The sequence below is a fragment of the Biomphalaria glabrata genome, chromosome 15 (genome assembly GCF_947242115.1).
Source record: "Biomphalaria glabrata chromosome 15, xgBioGlab47.1, whole genome shotgun sequence".
NCBI classification, from domain to species: Eukaryota; Metazoa; Mollusca; class Gastropoda; family Planorbidae; genus Biomphalaria; species Biomphalaria glabrata.
In genome coordinates, this window is record NC_074725.1 from 12,524,113 (window position 1) to 12,539,766 (window position 15,654).

At 36.3% G+C, this 15,654-nt stretch overlaps 1 protein-coding gene across 4 annotated transcripts in view; it reads left to right on the top strand.

Annotated features, from left to right (window-relative positions):
• The window catches only part of LOC106061551 (kelch-like protein 36), a 79,875-nt gene that overhangs the window by 51,735 nt on the left and 12,486 nt on the right, over positions 1–15,654 (top strand). For 3 of the 4 annotated variants that reach the window (XM_056012402.1, XM_056012403.1, XM_056012404.1), the window contains exons 3-8: positions 7,398–7,556; positions 8,578–8,700; positions 9,324–9,446; positions 10,867–10,992; positions 12,808–12,914; positions 14,727–14,902. In XM_056012402.1, the coding sequence (XP_055868377.1) occupies positions 7,431–7,556; positions 8,578–8,700; positions 9,324–9,446; positions 10,867–10,992; positions 12,808–12,914; positions 14,727–14,902 (781 nt within the window). In that variant the 5' untranslated portion in view covers positions 7,398–7,430. Of the gene's footprint in view, positions 1–1,957; positions 2,433–7,397; positions 7,557–8,577; positions 8,701–9,323; positions 9,447–10,866; positions 10,993–12,807; positions 12,915–14,726; positions 14,903–15,654 lie in introns of those variants that run through there. The other variant, XM_056012405.1, reaches the window with a different exon arrangement.

Here is a 15,654-nt window from a genome sequence, read left to right on the forward strand (position 1 = left end):
AATAAACGCAAGGTGAACGCTATGGCCAAGCAATGAAAGAAAATGCAGTTGAATCGCTATGTATGTTTAGTTCTTGGTGGTGTTCATGATGTCACCAGTCTGCTGTTCCGTCTTCAGCCATTCATTCTTTTTTACATGTTATTCAAATATTTTTTTAACCACCATAATCCCCATGTGATTGACTGCTGGATCGTTCAGATCATCATCAAACCCCATGTGATTGATGAGATTGACTGCTTGATCGTTCAGATCATCATCAAACCCCATGTGATTGATGAGATTGACTGCTGGATCATCATCAAACCCCATGTGATTGATGAGATTGACTGCTTGATCATCATCAAACCCCATGTGATTGATGAGATTGACTGCTTGATCATCATCAAACCCCATGTGATTGATGAGATTGACTGCTTGATCATTCAGATCATCATCAAACCCCATGTGATTGATGAGATTGACTGCTTGATCATCATCAAACCCCATGTGATTGATGAGATTGACTGCTTGATCATCATCAAACCCCATGTGATTGATGAGATTGACTGCTTGATCATCATCAAACCCCATGTGATTGATGAGATGACTGCTTGATCATCATCAAACCCCATGTGATTGATGAGATTGACTGCTTGATCATCATCAAACCCCATGTGATTGATGAGATTGACTGCTTGATCATCATCAAACCCCATGTGATTGATGAGATTGACTGCTTGATCATCATCAAACCCCATGTGATTGATGAGATTGACTGCTTGATCATCATCAAACCCCATGTGATTGATGAGATTGACTGCTTGATCCTCGCAGTGGTCCATACACTTCGCACCTTGCTTTCCGTCCTGCAAAAGGTTTGCCCTAGCATTGAATAATCTTCAAGTCTGAAGGAGCGTTGGAAACTTCTGAAACAAATACGTAAGCTTTGGACAAAACCCTGCAGTTGCAGTCAGATTTGTTTGTCCGTACAAGTCCAAGAGCATTTGACTTCCTAGACCTATCAAAACGGAATTCGCCAAGTCTGGGACAGTATATTTTATTGAATAGATTTATTTATTATCTACAGTGTAAGGAAACACGACTCAATTATCGATTTCCTGTACTGCTAAATGTAGTGCTCATAGTGAACTGGACGCGGCCGTTAATTAAATATAAACATGCATAGACGGATGGCGCTGAAAACGTCCACGATCTTATACCTCTGTGTACCTCCAGGGGAGCATAGGGCCACAACCTCTCCAATGTTTTGTACAATCGAATTTGTTAACAATTTTACTTTTATTTCAAATGCAATGCGCCTAGAACTAGAATCTAGATCTAAATTTAAGATCCATACATTTAGTCTGGGTCATTTCAAAAGACATATATAAAGGACGATAAAAATACTTAAATAGTGGTTTAAAAAAATCAGAGTAATTCAGAATAGATATAGACAATATTTAACAATTAAAAAGAAGACAGAACAATAAGAAACGTATTGTATTGACACCAAGTCAAAAGAAAAAAAATAGCATTGCTTTGAAAACACAGAAGTTATGTTAAATTCATGGTATTTTTCAAGACACTATTTTGGGATTTCTTTGGAACATAAACAATAACAAAATAGTAACAAAGATGGCTACCCCTTGAAATCCTGCAGAACTACCATTATTTTACCTCCCCCAAACCAATATAGCCCCTGTGTTATACGAAGGTCAGAAAATAAACATCACTTCCTCAGCTCTGTACTATTGGAAACAAACAAGGCAATGGTTCTTTCTGTTCTATTCTCCCCCCCCCTTTTTTTTTTTCTCTGTGGCTATTTTAAACTATAGGGAAATCACCACAAACTGTGCACTAAACATATAGTAGCGTTTGTGAATGAAAGTGGTGGGAAACGGGTGCGGCTGTGGAAAATGGGGGAAAAAAAAGGGGGGGGGGGTCGAGATATGCACGCTCGTGATATCCCGACACCACTTCCTGCTTGTTTCAATGCCTGAATAATTATCACGTGACCCCGATTTTTTTTTCTCTCTTCATATCCCTTCGTCGACACTACGCGTCTGCTAGTGATTTGTGAAATAGTGCGCGCCATTCACAACTTAGGCCGTCTGTTGTAAACTCGTTGGAGGCCAAGTGTGACATCCACCACTCCTACACCACCCCTCCTCTCAATACCAAGCCGTGCGTTATCCTTTCGCCGTCTGCGTCAATGTCGTTGAACCAGCAGGCCTTCCCACGTTTCTTGTCGCCGAATACATGCGTCAATGACGGCGGGTGCATAGCGAACTGCACATGACCGAGTGGAAAGTGGTTTGGGAATTCTACCATCCAGAAGTCATAAGCACCACTAGATGTAGGCCAATAGGTCTAGTCTAGTTCTAGATCTACACATTGTAAAGATCAACGCCGCTGTGGTGCGGACTTTGGTGTTTTTATTCTTCCCTTACCCGGTAAACTCTGTTTTCTATTTGGTGTTAGTTTTTTTGTTGAATCATTCATTTTATTAAATCAATCTTGACTCAATCAGATTGAACTCTAGTTTTTTTGTTGAATCATTCATTTTATTAAATCAATCTTGACTCAATCAGATTGAACTCTGTTTTCTATTTGGTGTTAGTTTTTTTGTTGAATCATTCATTTTATTAAATCAATCTTGACTCAATCAGATTGAACTCTGTTTTCTATTTGGTGTTAGTTTTTTTGTTGAATCATTCATTTTATTAAATCAATCTTGACTCAATCAGATTAAACTCTGTTTTCTATTTGGTGTTAGTTTTTTTGTTGAATCATTCATTTTATTAAATCAATCTTGACTCAAGACTATTAGATCTTTTTATTATTATTATGATTAAAAAGAATCTATATATATATATATATAATTCTCTTCATGGCTCACCAGTTTGAACACCAAGAAGTAATGTAAAGATCGCTCATATATTTCTACAAGTCGGACTAGAGTTATCACACGTTACTACAACGGCAGAAAAAAAGAGGGGGGGGGGAGAGAACAAGTAGTATTCACCCGTCACTAAATAGCAGGGCCGAACTTAACTATTGTGGGGCCCTATGCGAAACGGATTTCGCGGGGCCCAGTTTGGGTAGGGATACGGATAATAAGTGAAAGTTAAGAGTTTGAATTAGAAAATAAATTCTTCCTTTACTACGTACAGAATTACTTTACGAGCCTTGCGTGTAGCGAAGTCATACAGTGTATCATAAACATTTTATTTCCTACATAGATCACTCTCAAAAGCATGAATTACCAAATGTTTCAATCTATCTACGAGAATTGTTGACCTCAAGTAATTCTTCATTAGTTTGAGACGCGAGAAGCTTCTTTCACCATATTCCACAATTACAGGTATGCCGTTTTTTTATCGCTCGAAGGATTGGCGTTTTCCATATTGAATGACATCCCAAAATGACAATTTTTGTGTAAATATTTCATAATATTTGTTTGAGTTTTCAAAAGATTTTAATGATTTCCTGAGATTTCCAGGCGTATATTTTGCAATTTCAGGAGATATAAAATGTTTTAATTTAATAATTTACACCTAGAATTAGCGCAGGGCCCACTGTGGTCCATAGGTTGCAGTGTCCTAATGCCAGCTCTGCTAAATAGCGGCGTATGCTACGCCGTGGGTTGATTTGTCTGAAAATGAAACGTAAAACTCATGGCTAGATGCTGGCTACCTATTCATGTGGTATGCGATCTGAACTTTTGTTTCGACTGGCCCGGGTTCGAACCCTGCCCGCCGCCATCCCCCGCCGTTATTCGGGCTAGGATGTAATAGTCTTCAACTCTGAAGGAACATCCGAAACACGTCAAAACTAAACAAAATGTAGAAGTCATTCGAGATAAATTAACTGGAACTGAAATCTTCTCAAAGACGGGAAACTAAAATTTACTATCCAACATAGGGGGCACTAGTCTAGAATTAGTCTAGATTAACAACTCACGAATGCGTAGATCTAGAATTTAGAATACTTTTGAAAAAAAAAAAAAGATACTTTTTTAATGTGAGTAATGGACCACATGCCAAATGCCTTCAATAGTAATGCTTTTAGAATAATATATTAGTAGAATATTAGTATTGGTTAAAAAAAAAAAGTATTCTTTTAAATCAACAATTCTATTGCTAATGTCTGATCGTGGATATAAAGTTCAGCTATACAATTCAATGTACATCCCTTGTGGCTGAACGTGGGTCTCAAGTGAAGTTTAGAGTACGGGATCAAATCACATGTACTCATTGTGTTTGTGAAGACACATGCTTAGTGTAAAGAGATTAGGATCACTTGAAAGTGTCTATCATATGAAGACAAAGTGTTAGGCTCTACAGCTAGAATTGAGATGGAAAGCTCGAGCCTTTCAAAATCATTTCAATAGAACAGCGAGACAGTAATATCTGATTTATTCATATATGTTATAAGAATAGTTGTTGTTGTTTTCTAAAAGTTTAATTTTTTCACATAGTCTACATTCTACATAATTGGATTGTGCATTGTTTTTTTTTAAACCTTTTTTTTTTTCAACTCCTATAGATTTCGGACTTTCGTCTTTTTCTTCTTCGTTCTCTTTATGAAAGTTCAGGCAACCAATCTTAGATCTTAGATAAGCATTATTAGGTAGCTTCCCACACAGTTTGTCTTTTCAAAGGTGTATCTTGGAACCAGCATCTTGTTCGGGTCTCCTGATAAAGAACGCGGTCTGCTCTCTATGGCAACACTCCACATATTTCATCTTATCGAGACGTGATGTCTCATTCTGTTCTGTGCTCTCTACGGAGACCAAAACTTTCTAGACAATATAGTTTGGCTTGGGTCGGACTTAGGCCACTGCAACCTATGCAGCCGCAGAGGGTCCCGCACTTTCATAGGCCCCACGTTAATTGTAAGTTTAAATTATGAAATTAAACCCTTATAACTGGGATTCCGCGGCATCTTGATTTTCCAGGAACTGCAGGAAATCTCCTGAAATTGCAAAATGTACGAAAAAGTTCTTGAAATTTCCTGAACTTATAAATATCTCCTAAAAACTTATTAAAAATCTCCTGAAAAATAGGTAAAATTGTCATTTTGGGGTGTGATTCAATATGGAAAACACCACTCCTACGTGCGATTAAAAAAAAACGGCATTGTCAACTTTCCTTTAATGAAAATGTAAAATGTAAAAAAAAATACGACTTATTATCCTTATCCCTACCCAGACTGGGCCCCTCTCTATCCGTTTCGCATAGGGCCCCGCTATTGTTAGAACCGGTTCTGAGTTTGGCGGCACTATCAGGCTTATCACTAGCCTTTTAAACAAAAGAAGTGTTCAGTTCAGTCAAAGGTTATGGAAGTGTGTACGACCTTAACGTAGAGATTCTTACAATCTTACAGCTAAACGTCACAGGCTGCTAAGAAAAAGAACTGGAAAAAAAAAAGGTGTGGGGCGGGTAGGGGGTTGCGATGTTTGGGTGTAGATAACTTAATGCTAATGAAATCTTAATGAAATCCTTGACCCGTGTCTCATGACACCTTTCAATGACAGATTGAACTAATCAAAAGTTCGCTCACGAAAACATACGTCTGCTCACACTGTATCAGCTGGTCGGTTGTAGTTTAGAAATGTTCGGGAGAGTGCGTCTGCGTCATTTGGTATTCGTCCGTCCTGAAACACAACGTAGCAGAAGTGAAATGGTTTCATTGGAACGACTCTTTCAGATTTCAACAATAAGAGGAATATAGCGAAACATAACTTGAACAACAACAACAACAACTGTAGGCATAATTTACAGTTCATGTTGTCTAGATTTGTAAACTGCCGAGTTACTGACACAAAGGCAGATCAATGTTTCAAGACGATAATACCATGACATATAGAATAACACGTAGACACTTAACATTCTCTCTCTCTCTCTCTCTCTCTTTATATATATATATATATATATATATATATATATATATATATATATATAGAGAGAGAGAGAGAGAGAGAGAGAGAGAGAGAGAGATATTGATAGATCTAGATATATATATATATATTAGATCTGCGACATTTGTTAGGCGAATTAGGTGTCCAGCAGTCACAGTTGCTATCACATCCAAGTGTCAACAGATGGACATGTTTACTTTCGATTTTGTTGTCCGATGTATTGACTGTATTTGTGACCATCCTAAAAACATTGTTTAAAAATAAGAAATTAGGCTTGTAAACCTAGAGTCATTAAAGCCAAGCCAAATACATGACTTTTCTGCGTCGCTTCAAAACTGTCAGCTTTGAATGTGTACAAAGCATGTATCATCTCCAGCTGTCTGTCTGGGTGGAGTCTTTTGCACGTTTGCTGCTTGTTCTCCCACTTCCCAGTCTCGGATCAAGTTGAAATGTCGCACACTTACTTATTGTCGATAACATTACATGAATTAAAAAAAAACAACAACAGTTTATCAATTAGGGGTGATCAATTAATCTAGTTTTGATATGGAAAAGGAGGAGATGAACATTGCAATATTGAGAGAGATGGTAGCTATTCAACGGTCTTCTCCCTACGTATGCTTTTGTTTTTACAACAACAAAAAAAGGTACTTTGTCTATTTGACTTTGTTGGTATTGTAGAGTCTCATTCTAGCTCTTACGTTATACGGTCTACATTCACACAGTCACTACGTGAATAAATCTAATGCCTGTACCTCATCTAGTCTGCCTCAATACAGCAACAAATCGTAGACATAATCCCAGGGCCGGATGTAAGTAAATGGAGGCCCCGGGGTAGTATTTCCGTGCAGGCCCCTACATTTGTTTTTTTCGAAATCTTTAAAAAAAAACAACACTTATTAATAACAATTGGGCTACTTATATCTAACAGCATGCCATAGTTTAGAAGAAAGACATTGAGCAGGCGGCTAGGCCTACTTGTAAATTTAATCTTATTCTCCATCTTTTTTTTTAAAATTAAATGCATATTTTAGTTTTAAATTGTGAGTTTGTGGAGGGTAAGGCTCTGGGTAAACGCACTGGCGTAAATACGAAGCTGCTTTTATTTATTCCGAGCACGCTACAAGCGGACACGTCTTCACCTCGACTGTGTTGCCAACCGCAAGTTTGGAAGTATTGCTGGTAAAAATGCGAAAACAAAATTATTTCATAATAACAATACATAAAAGTTTATGACCCATCGAACTTCGGATATAAACTTTTCTCTCTTGTTTTGGGGTCCCTTTCCTGGTGAATTCCCCTGGCAGTAGTACCATAATCCATAAGCTCTTTGGTCTGTTTGCTGGCTCATGAACGCTGTGCTGGCAGTTTACAAGCCAGTTTAAAAAATTAATCAGGTTTTTTTTTTATTTTTTTTTTGGTTTTATTGAATTACAAATAAAGTTCCCAATAAAGATCTGGTTTAAAAAAATAATTATTTTATTTTCTGTTTCAGTGACCATGACCCTGGCGTAGTAGGTCCAGCACCATGTCTGAAGCCCAGAAAGTCAAGGCTAATGGCTATGGAGATAGTGTCATCAAACAATTCCAGACTTTGAGATCAGAGAATGAGCTGTGTGACTTCAAAGTGCTGGCCCAGGGGCGGGTCTTTGAGGTCAGTGACTCACCCATTTACCCCCCAACCTTTTTTTTACTTCATGAGCTGGTCTTGTGTGGTCATCTTTTAACTCTAACCAGTCATTTCATGCGGAGATATCTGTTATAATCAGTTTTTAAACTCTCAACTGTCCTTGACCCCCCCCCCCCCCTTTTTTTTTTTTGGTTAAGGTCTTTAGCTTTAAAATAGAAAGAGCCACAAGTCCCTTTTAGGCATTGCATTTCCAGTAGAAATATCTCATGTGTCCCATTGTTTTCTAGCACTTGTCTCTTTTTACCTTTTTTAAAGTCCAGTCAAGTGCAATGCCTTAATTTAGCCTGTCCCAAGGCAGTCAACAAGATTATATTTCATATTTTCCTTGCCACTCGTATATCCCACACTCTTATTAGTTGTTTTTTCTCCATTCAGTGGAGAATACAAGTGTTTTGGTTGTCATGATGATTATTATTGTTTGATTTGATTTTTAGGAAATTTGTGTCTCTAAAGCTAGTTGGTATAATCACACATGTGGACCTTCTTTGGGGAGGGATATTTGTTAGCTTAGATCTAAGACTTAACCAGAGGGTCTACTAGCATTGTTATACCTTGGCAAACTTTGCTTGCTTTAGAATAATGATCTACTCTTGATCTAGCTTAGATCTCAGACTTAACCAGAGGGTCTACTAGCATTGTTATACCTTGGCCAACTCTGCTTGCTTTAGAATAATGATCTACTCTTGATCTAGCTTAGATCTCAGACTTAACCAGAGGGTCTACTAGCATTGTTATACCTTGGCCAACTCTGCTTGCTTTAGAATAATGATCTACTCTTGATCTAGCTTAGATCTAAGACTTAACCAGAGGGTCTACTAGCATTGTTCTAGCTTGGCCAACTCTGCTTGCTTTAGAATAATGATCTACTCTTAATCCACCACACATTAAAATAATTGACCTATACATTCCTTTATTCAACCCAATGTTTTTCTGGTTTTGCTGATTGCTGAAGGATTGCTAATGTTGTCTTCCTTCTTATGATTAGGTGCATCGAGCCCTACTGGCTGCCACCAGTGATTACTTTCGGGTCATGTTCAAAGGGGTCATGGCAGAGAGCAGGCAGGATACAGTGGATCTTAAAGGTGTGTCAGCTGACGGCTTACAACAGGTAATTTTTAGGTTAATTATAATACATTAAGTAATTTATTTTTTTTTACACAGTGTTCACCTCTTTTGACAGTATTGTAACACATTTTTGGTTGTTATTCCAATGTCCAGGTCTTGACACATTATTGCTGTAGCTCTAGTTATCACAATGTCCAGTTCTTACATAGTGTCAAGTTATCATAATGTCCAGTTCTTACATAGTGTGAAGTTATCACAATGTCCAGTTCTTACATAGTCTCAAGTTATCACAATAGTGTCAAGTTATCTCAATGTTCAGTTCTTACATAGTGTCAAGTTATCACAATGTCCAGTTCTTAAATAGTGTCAAGTTATCACAATGTCCAGTTCATATACAGTGTCAAGATATCACACTGTAGATATCTTACATAGTATCATTTTGATTGTATCATAGGTTTCTGACATTCTTTCAGAAATGAAAATTATTATGTCCTGGTCCAAACCTGCATGACAGCAGTGAATGGAAGTGGGCAGGGTTCAAATATCATATTCCAAAACATAGAGCACATACAAAGCAGCCACCCATTGGGTTATCACAATGTTTTTATCAGTGACTAGTTGTGACCACAATGTCCATTGATAGTGACTTCTGCTTTGTCCAACCAGGTGATAGATTTTATCTACAGTGGTGAAATGACCTTGTCTGGGGAAAATTTGACGGAGGTTATCAACACAGCTAGTCACCTGCAAGTGGCCAGTGCCATAGATGTCTGCAGCTCTTACATTAAGGTGAGTTAAAACACAAGCCAGAGTGTTCAGTCTATGTAGCAGCACAAAATGTGATATAGTCTGCACCTCTTACATTAGACTGAGCCAAAATACAAAACAGGTGTTCAAATGTATGTAGCAGCTCAAAATGTGATATATTCCAATGATCTGCAAAGGTTTTAGAGCCACAACACTCTTGCTGCACCAAAGTGTGCTTTTGTCTATTGGGTTGTTACCTAAGAGAATCAGGGCTAGATATTGCTAACTTTGAGAATCATTGATACAATTTTGCAGTTGGTTTACTTTTCTTATTACTGCCCTTACCTTCAGCACCGATACCATCTACCACCTTAAACATTATTTTAGTTGACTGTCTACCAAATCTATAGGATGAAGTAGACTAAAAAATTGTTAGCTCTGGTTTCTGATCAATTGCACAGTTGAAGACTGCTAGCAGTTTCAATTTTTTTTTCATTTTGACCCTTTTTGGGGAAATTGTGATCTTTCTTCTTCTTGCCAGTTTTTTTTTTTTTGCTTTGCTATAAGCTCTTAGCAGAAGATGGCCACCTAGTTCTGTCCTATCCCAGACTCATTTCCTTCCTGCTGCCTTTCCCTGGCGGTTTGGGCTAAGGATGTAGAGATTATCTTCAACTCTGAAGGAGCATCTGGCACATGTGAAACATTTTACACACTTTTTTTTCAGCTGTTCTGTACTGCCCTACAGAGTGTGGATTATGCCGGGTTGTTGTGGTAATAGGGGCTGTCTGAGGTGAAATTAAAGAGGGTATGATTGGCACTTGTGTAAGGCTGGGTGCAGTGTCTACAGAGGTGTGTATATGTGGGTGCAGTGTCTACAGAGGTGTGTATATGGGGTTCATTCTGCAAAGGTGAACATTTAAAGGTGTGTTTCCTGTTCTTAGTTGGAAGATTGTAAATTAATTTTTGCAGGGCAGGAAGTTGATACTGTCCAGTTTGTTGGGGCATTTCTTTGTAAATACCTTGGCCTGTGCTCCCTGCTTATTGGTTGATTTGTGATTGACTTGAGAGTGTAGTAATTAACTAGTCTGTCCTATCGTTCCATGGATGACCCCACCTGTGTGGGAGAGGGGATCTGGGAGAAGGTTTCTGTGCTGGCTTTTGGTGCTCATAACTCAGCTGAAGTTTAATCTTGCATGATAAGTTCCATAAGCTGCATAATAAGCTTCTACTTGAAATCAAGATTTGAACTGAATCCTTTAATTAGGTAGCCAAGTGGTTTTTGTCACTCAACCCCACCTTTTCTTGATACAAACTGTATATAGTAAAACAAAAAATATCTCTGATTCTTTATGTTTAATATCAGAATGTCATAGAAATTGACAACCTGGAAAGATTTCCTATTTCCTTGCTACATGTTTATATTTATTAAATATTTAATGTTTTCTCTCCTCTGGATTTCCAGTCCCTCCTGACATTTGACAACTATGAGGAGCTGCTCTCCATCGCAGACACCTACACTTTGGATGCTGTTGTCACTCACTGGGAGAACATGATCCACGAACGTTTTATGGAGTTCACTGGGACTCAGGTCAGCCTGTCACTTGCAGTTTGACATGTTCATGTCTTTTGTTTATATGGAGTTTCATAGCTTTGTTTCACATCTTAAGAAATGTCATAAGTTTTATTTTTACATTTAACAATACTAATGCAAGAGCAGATTCTCACAAAACATGTCAGTTTTTTTGTTTTTTTTTTGTTCCATGTCTTGATAGTTTTTGGTGTGCATTTGAGTTTTTAGGTTCACTTTTGTGAATGAAGGACAAATGGATGGGGGTGTTTGTTCATTTGCAATAAAAAAAGTTAAATGAAATTGACTATTGAAGAATGCTGCCATAGTAAGCTTTGGACATATGCTTCCTGTCTGTGACAGTTTACATTTTAAATGTAATTCAAAAATTCAAACTCTAACAATACAGAAATACAGGTTGAGTTGACCTTGTATGGTGTCCATGTACTGGATGCGCAACATAGTCATCAATATAATTACTTTCTCTCTTTAAAATGTGAATTTTGCAATATCAGTTTATCTGAAAGTATTTTTCTTTTAATTCCTAGAATATTCTGCATCCTAGATTTTTATGTTTGCCTGCAAAACATGATCTGGGTTCATAATATGTACTGCTCACACATTCTCCTCCTGTAGATATTTCTTCATTCAGCAACCATAGACTTTGTAATTCATCTTCTTTGTTATTGCATAAAAAAAAAAAAAAAGAAATGCAAAAAAAAAATGAAAAGTTGAAGTTTGAAATGCTGGAGGTTTCAATTTCACTGTCTCAGAGATCTATGCTTCTAGTCTGAGTATCAGATAACAATTTTGTCTGTCTGAGATTCTAAAATTATTCACATGTTTTATTCCTGAAGGTTATATTTTCAAAATATGTTTCAACATTTAATCTTATAAATATAATAATCAATACCTTTGTATAAGTTGCATTAACATTTCTAGCTATAGGTTACTTAGATAAGGTTACCAGGCATCCGGCAAAAGGATGTCTTTTCAGGGTCCTCCATCCTGTATGCAATAGCCTGAAGTTGGACAATGTCCAGCTTTTACTCTGTTGTTGACTTCAATCACATTTTATATGTCAATATTTTTGTTTATTATCACTTGCATTCTGTCCTACAAATCTTTTGGTTCTAACACAAAAATCACTTATGTTATAGATCTAAATATCAGAAAGACCTCCTTTATGAGCAGTTGGTGTACAGTCTTGTTCAAAAGAGAACTGTTACTCAGAACAAATGCTGCTTCTTCCCTAGAGCTTTTAGAGCATGGAATGGGTTGCCTGAGCTAGCCAGGAAAACCAGTAACTTGGCAGAATTTAGGTCATTGGTTAATATGCATGACTGTAGGACATATTCATCTTCTTTTTTGAAGTAACGTCTGATAATGTTTGAATAATGTTTTCATTGGTCAAAGCACATTGGACATTGGTAAATTGTGATATAATTTTTTTGTTTTGATTTGATCATAAATGTATGGAAATAGTGGCCTGAGCTAAAAATATCAATTTTTGTACGGATGCTAACTAATATCTTTGACATTTAGTGCCATTGAATTTTATCATCATGAAACTTAAACTTCAACACAGAAAACAAAAAAAGATTTTATTTTAAATATATTGAGTTTCATATCATTGCAGAGAGAATGAAGTTTCTTTAAAAAAGAAAGTAAATTTTCATCTCATATTGTTTGATTTATCTGTCTTAGGAAAATAGAATATTTTGTGTCATTTTAACCTCAACATTTGAAACTTTTTGTCACTTTTTAATATCTGTCCTTATTCTGCTAAAAAAGCTTTGACATTTTAAATCACATGCACAAAACAAACTATTTCAGGCCTTTTTAAAGATGGATGGTGATAAGTTGTCCCAACACCTTGCTCAAAACAGCATCAGAATACAGTCAGAATATCAGCTGTTTCTCAGCTTGGATAAATGGTTCAGGTAATTATGTCTAATTACTAGGAGTATTGGGGTGTAGTGGCTGAGTGGTCAAGTGCTTGGCTTCCAATTTTATGGGCCTTAATTTCGAATCTTGGTGAAGAGTTGGATTTTGAACTTCTATATTTTTAGGATGCCCCCTGTTTAATGGGTACCTGAAATATGTTGCCAAAAATTAAGGCGGTTGGTAGTTGTGTTGGCCACTTGACACCTTTCTTAACCATCAGCCATAGAAACAAATGAGTTTAACAACATCTGCCCCCCCCCCCCCTTTCCCGATTGCATGGTCTGAAAGGGATGTACCTTACTAGGAATATCCTTCATACAATATTGTTTTATTGTTCCTCATAGCAAATATCAGGGCGCTTCAGTTTAAAACGAAGTGAAGATATTCATTTATTGCTAGTGAATTGAAAAGCTCTTTTCTGCCACAAAAACAAAAAGACCATCAAATAGTTTCCATAGTGTAGTGTTTCCCAAACTATGTTTCTTGGAACGCTAGTGTTCTGCAAGGCCTAAACAGGTGTGTCCACGAACTACTGGAATAATTAACTAGTAGGCCACCACGTGAATTAATCTCTGTAAAAAAAAGAAAGCTAAGTTTTTCTGCTAAATACTCAGAATGTGCGAAGTGTTTCTTTAACGAAAAAGTCCCTGCCCTAGAGCCTAGTATCCACAAGAGTTTGCTAGTCCACTTAGTTTCCATCATTTCAAGATAGACCAAATTAGATAGATTTCTTTGATCTGGATTAGAAGTTGGGTGCCCTAGCCCTAAGTTTACTTTTCTCCCTTTCGCTGACATGGAATAGGTAATTCTCAGAGACTACTGGTGGAGTTAGTAATTAAAATGGGCCAGCAATTTATTTGTTGAATTAAGTAGCAACAAATGAAGTGCTCCCTTCAAGTGCTTAAAATATTCATATTAGACTCCAGCTTACTCACTAGCAAGAGGAGAGCCACTTTCATTGGCACAAACTTAGAAAACTCTTACAGCAGCACATTCCTTTGAAAATTCCCCCCCCCCCCTCCTTTTTTAACAAAAAAAAAAAAAAAAAAAAGTAATGCATATTAGGGAAATTGACCCTTCCCTTTCCAGAGCTAAGTTTCATGTATTTGTCTCCTAAGTTTCCGTCACTAAGTAAAAGTATATTGAAACTTGAAACACTCAGACTTAGAAAAATTACAATATTGACCTTATTAAAAAAAAACAACCCTGTATCTAAGTTGTTACATATTTTTACTCTCTCTGTCTAATTGGTTAAAAGTTTGTACACATTATTTCTCCAACACCCAATCTCAGATGGAGCTGACATTTTGCACAGTTATAAGTGCTTTTAAAAAACGATTACGCTAAAATTCAGCCAGATATCCCTGTCTTTCTCCCTCCCTCTCTCTTTCCACTTTCCCAACTGGTCTAGATCAATGATAGGATCGTAGCCTATTGAGAAAGATAAAAGCATAAATAGGGCTAAACAAAAAAAAAAAAGGTAAAATATTTCTAATCGCACAGATTAATTGTTGTTGGTCTAGATTTATTACAAAACGTAATTACATGACTGATCCAAACTTATTGATACAACTACACTTTGTATGGGCTTTGTTTTGTTTTTAAAGTATTTTTTTTGTTTTTCTTATTTAAAACTAGAATTCTTTTGTGACCTTTGCTTAACAATTTAACAATCATCAGGAGTTTCATAATACATTGTTCTTCCGCCAGCTATTTCTCCTCTATTTATGTATGAAACAAGACAAGAATGTTTCAGTATTGTTCCTTCACTTGATATGGTTGTATCATTTTTGTCCTTTTCTCAATAGGTACCAGGCAAGTCGTTATGCTCAGGACTCAGCCAAACTTGTGGGCAACATAAGATTTGGTTTGATGTCAGAGCAGGAGCTGACTGCTATCAGAGATACAGACACAATCAAGAGATGTCCAGTTGGACAGACACTATTAGCTAAAGGCTACCACTACCACATGGACAGTAAAAAAGGTTTTGATTTTTTTTAAACCCCATATTTCTCTGAATGATTTTTAATATCGAAGACAAGTCTTATTATTATTGTTATTTTATTAAATTTGTTAAATTGATCAATATTTTTCCACAATGTAGGAAATTAATATGTCTTGTTATGATCTGAGACTGAACAGAATACTAAGAGTTGAATGCAAATGTTAGATATCAACATCTATTGTCAGACAGATAAATATTGAATTTATTTTTGTCTATACTTTGATACCATTTTTAAAATATTGATATTTGGAACTTTTTTATTTGCTATTATTCATTTATGTAAACAACTGATAGGCTAGATCTGCTAGTTGTTGGTTTTATAAAAAAAAAAAAAAAAAGAATAGCATCATATTCTTATTATTCTTATTCTTATAAAAAACAGATGTTACTTCAAAAAAGTAGATGATTACATCCTATGCATCATGCATCTAATCATGACTTAAATATATATTATGCTATAATCTTAAATTTAAATTATTGTGTTTTTTTTCTTCTTAACCAGTGTAGTAATAGTTTTAAAAAAATTTTAAGACAATCCTTTTTGAAAAATACATATTTTAAGATTTATACTAATGTAAAACATTTATAACTCTTTTCAAGTTTTCTAATGAAGAAGATATCAGTTCGTATCAGTGTTAATTGTACATGGCAGTGTCAAAATCATTCAATTCATTTGTTACATCAATCTCCTTAGAAACAGTTTATGTTGAGAAATTAACAGTTTACTTTGA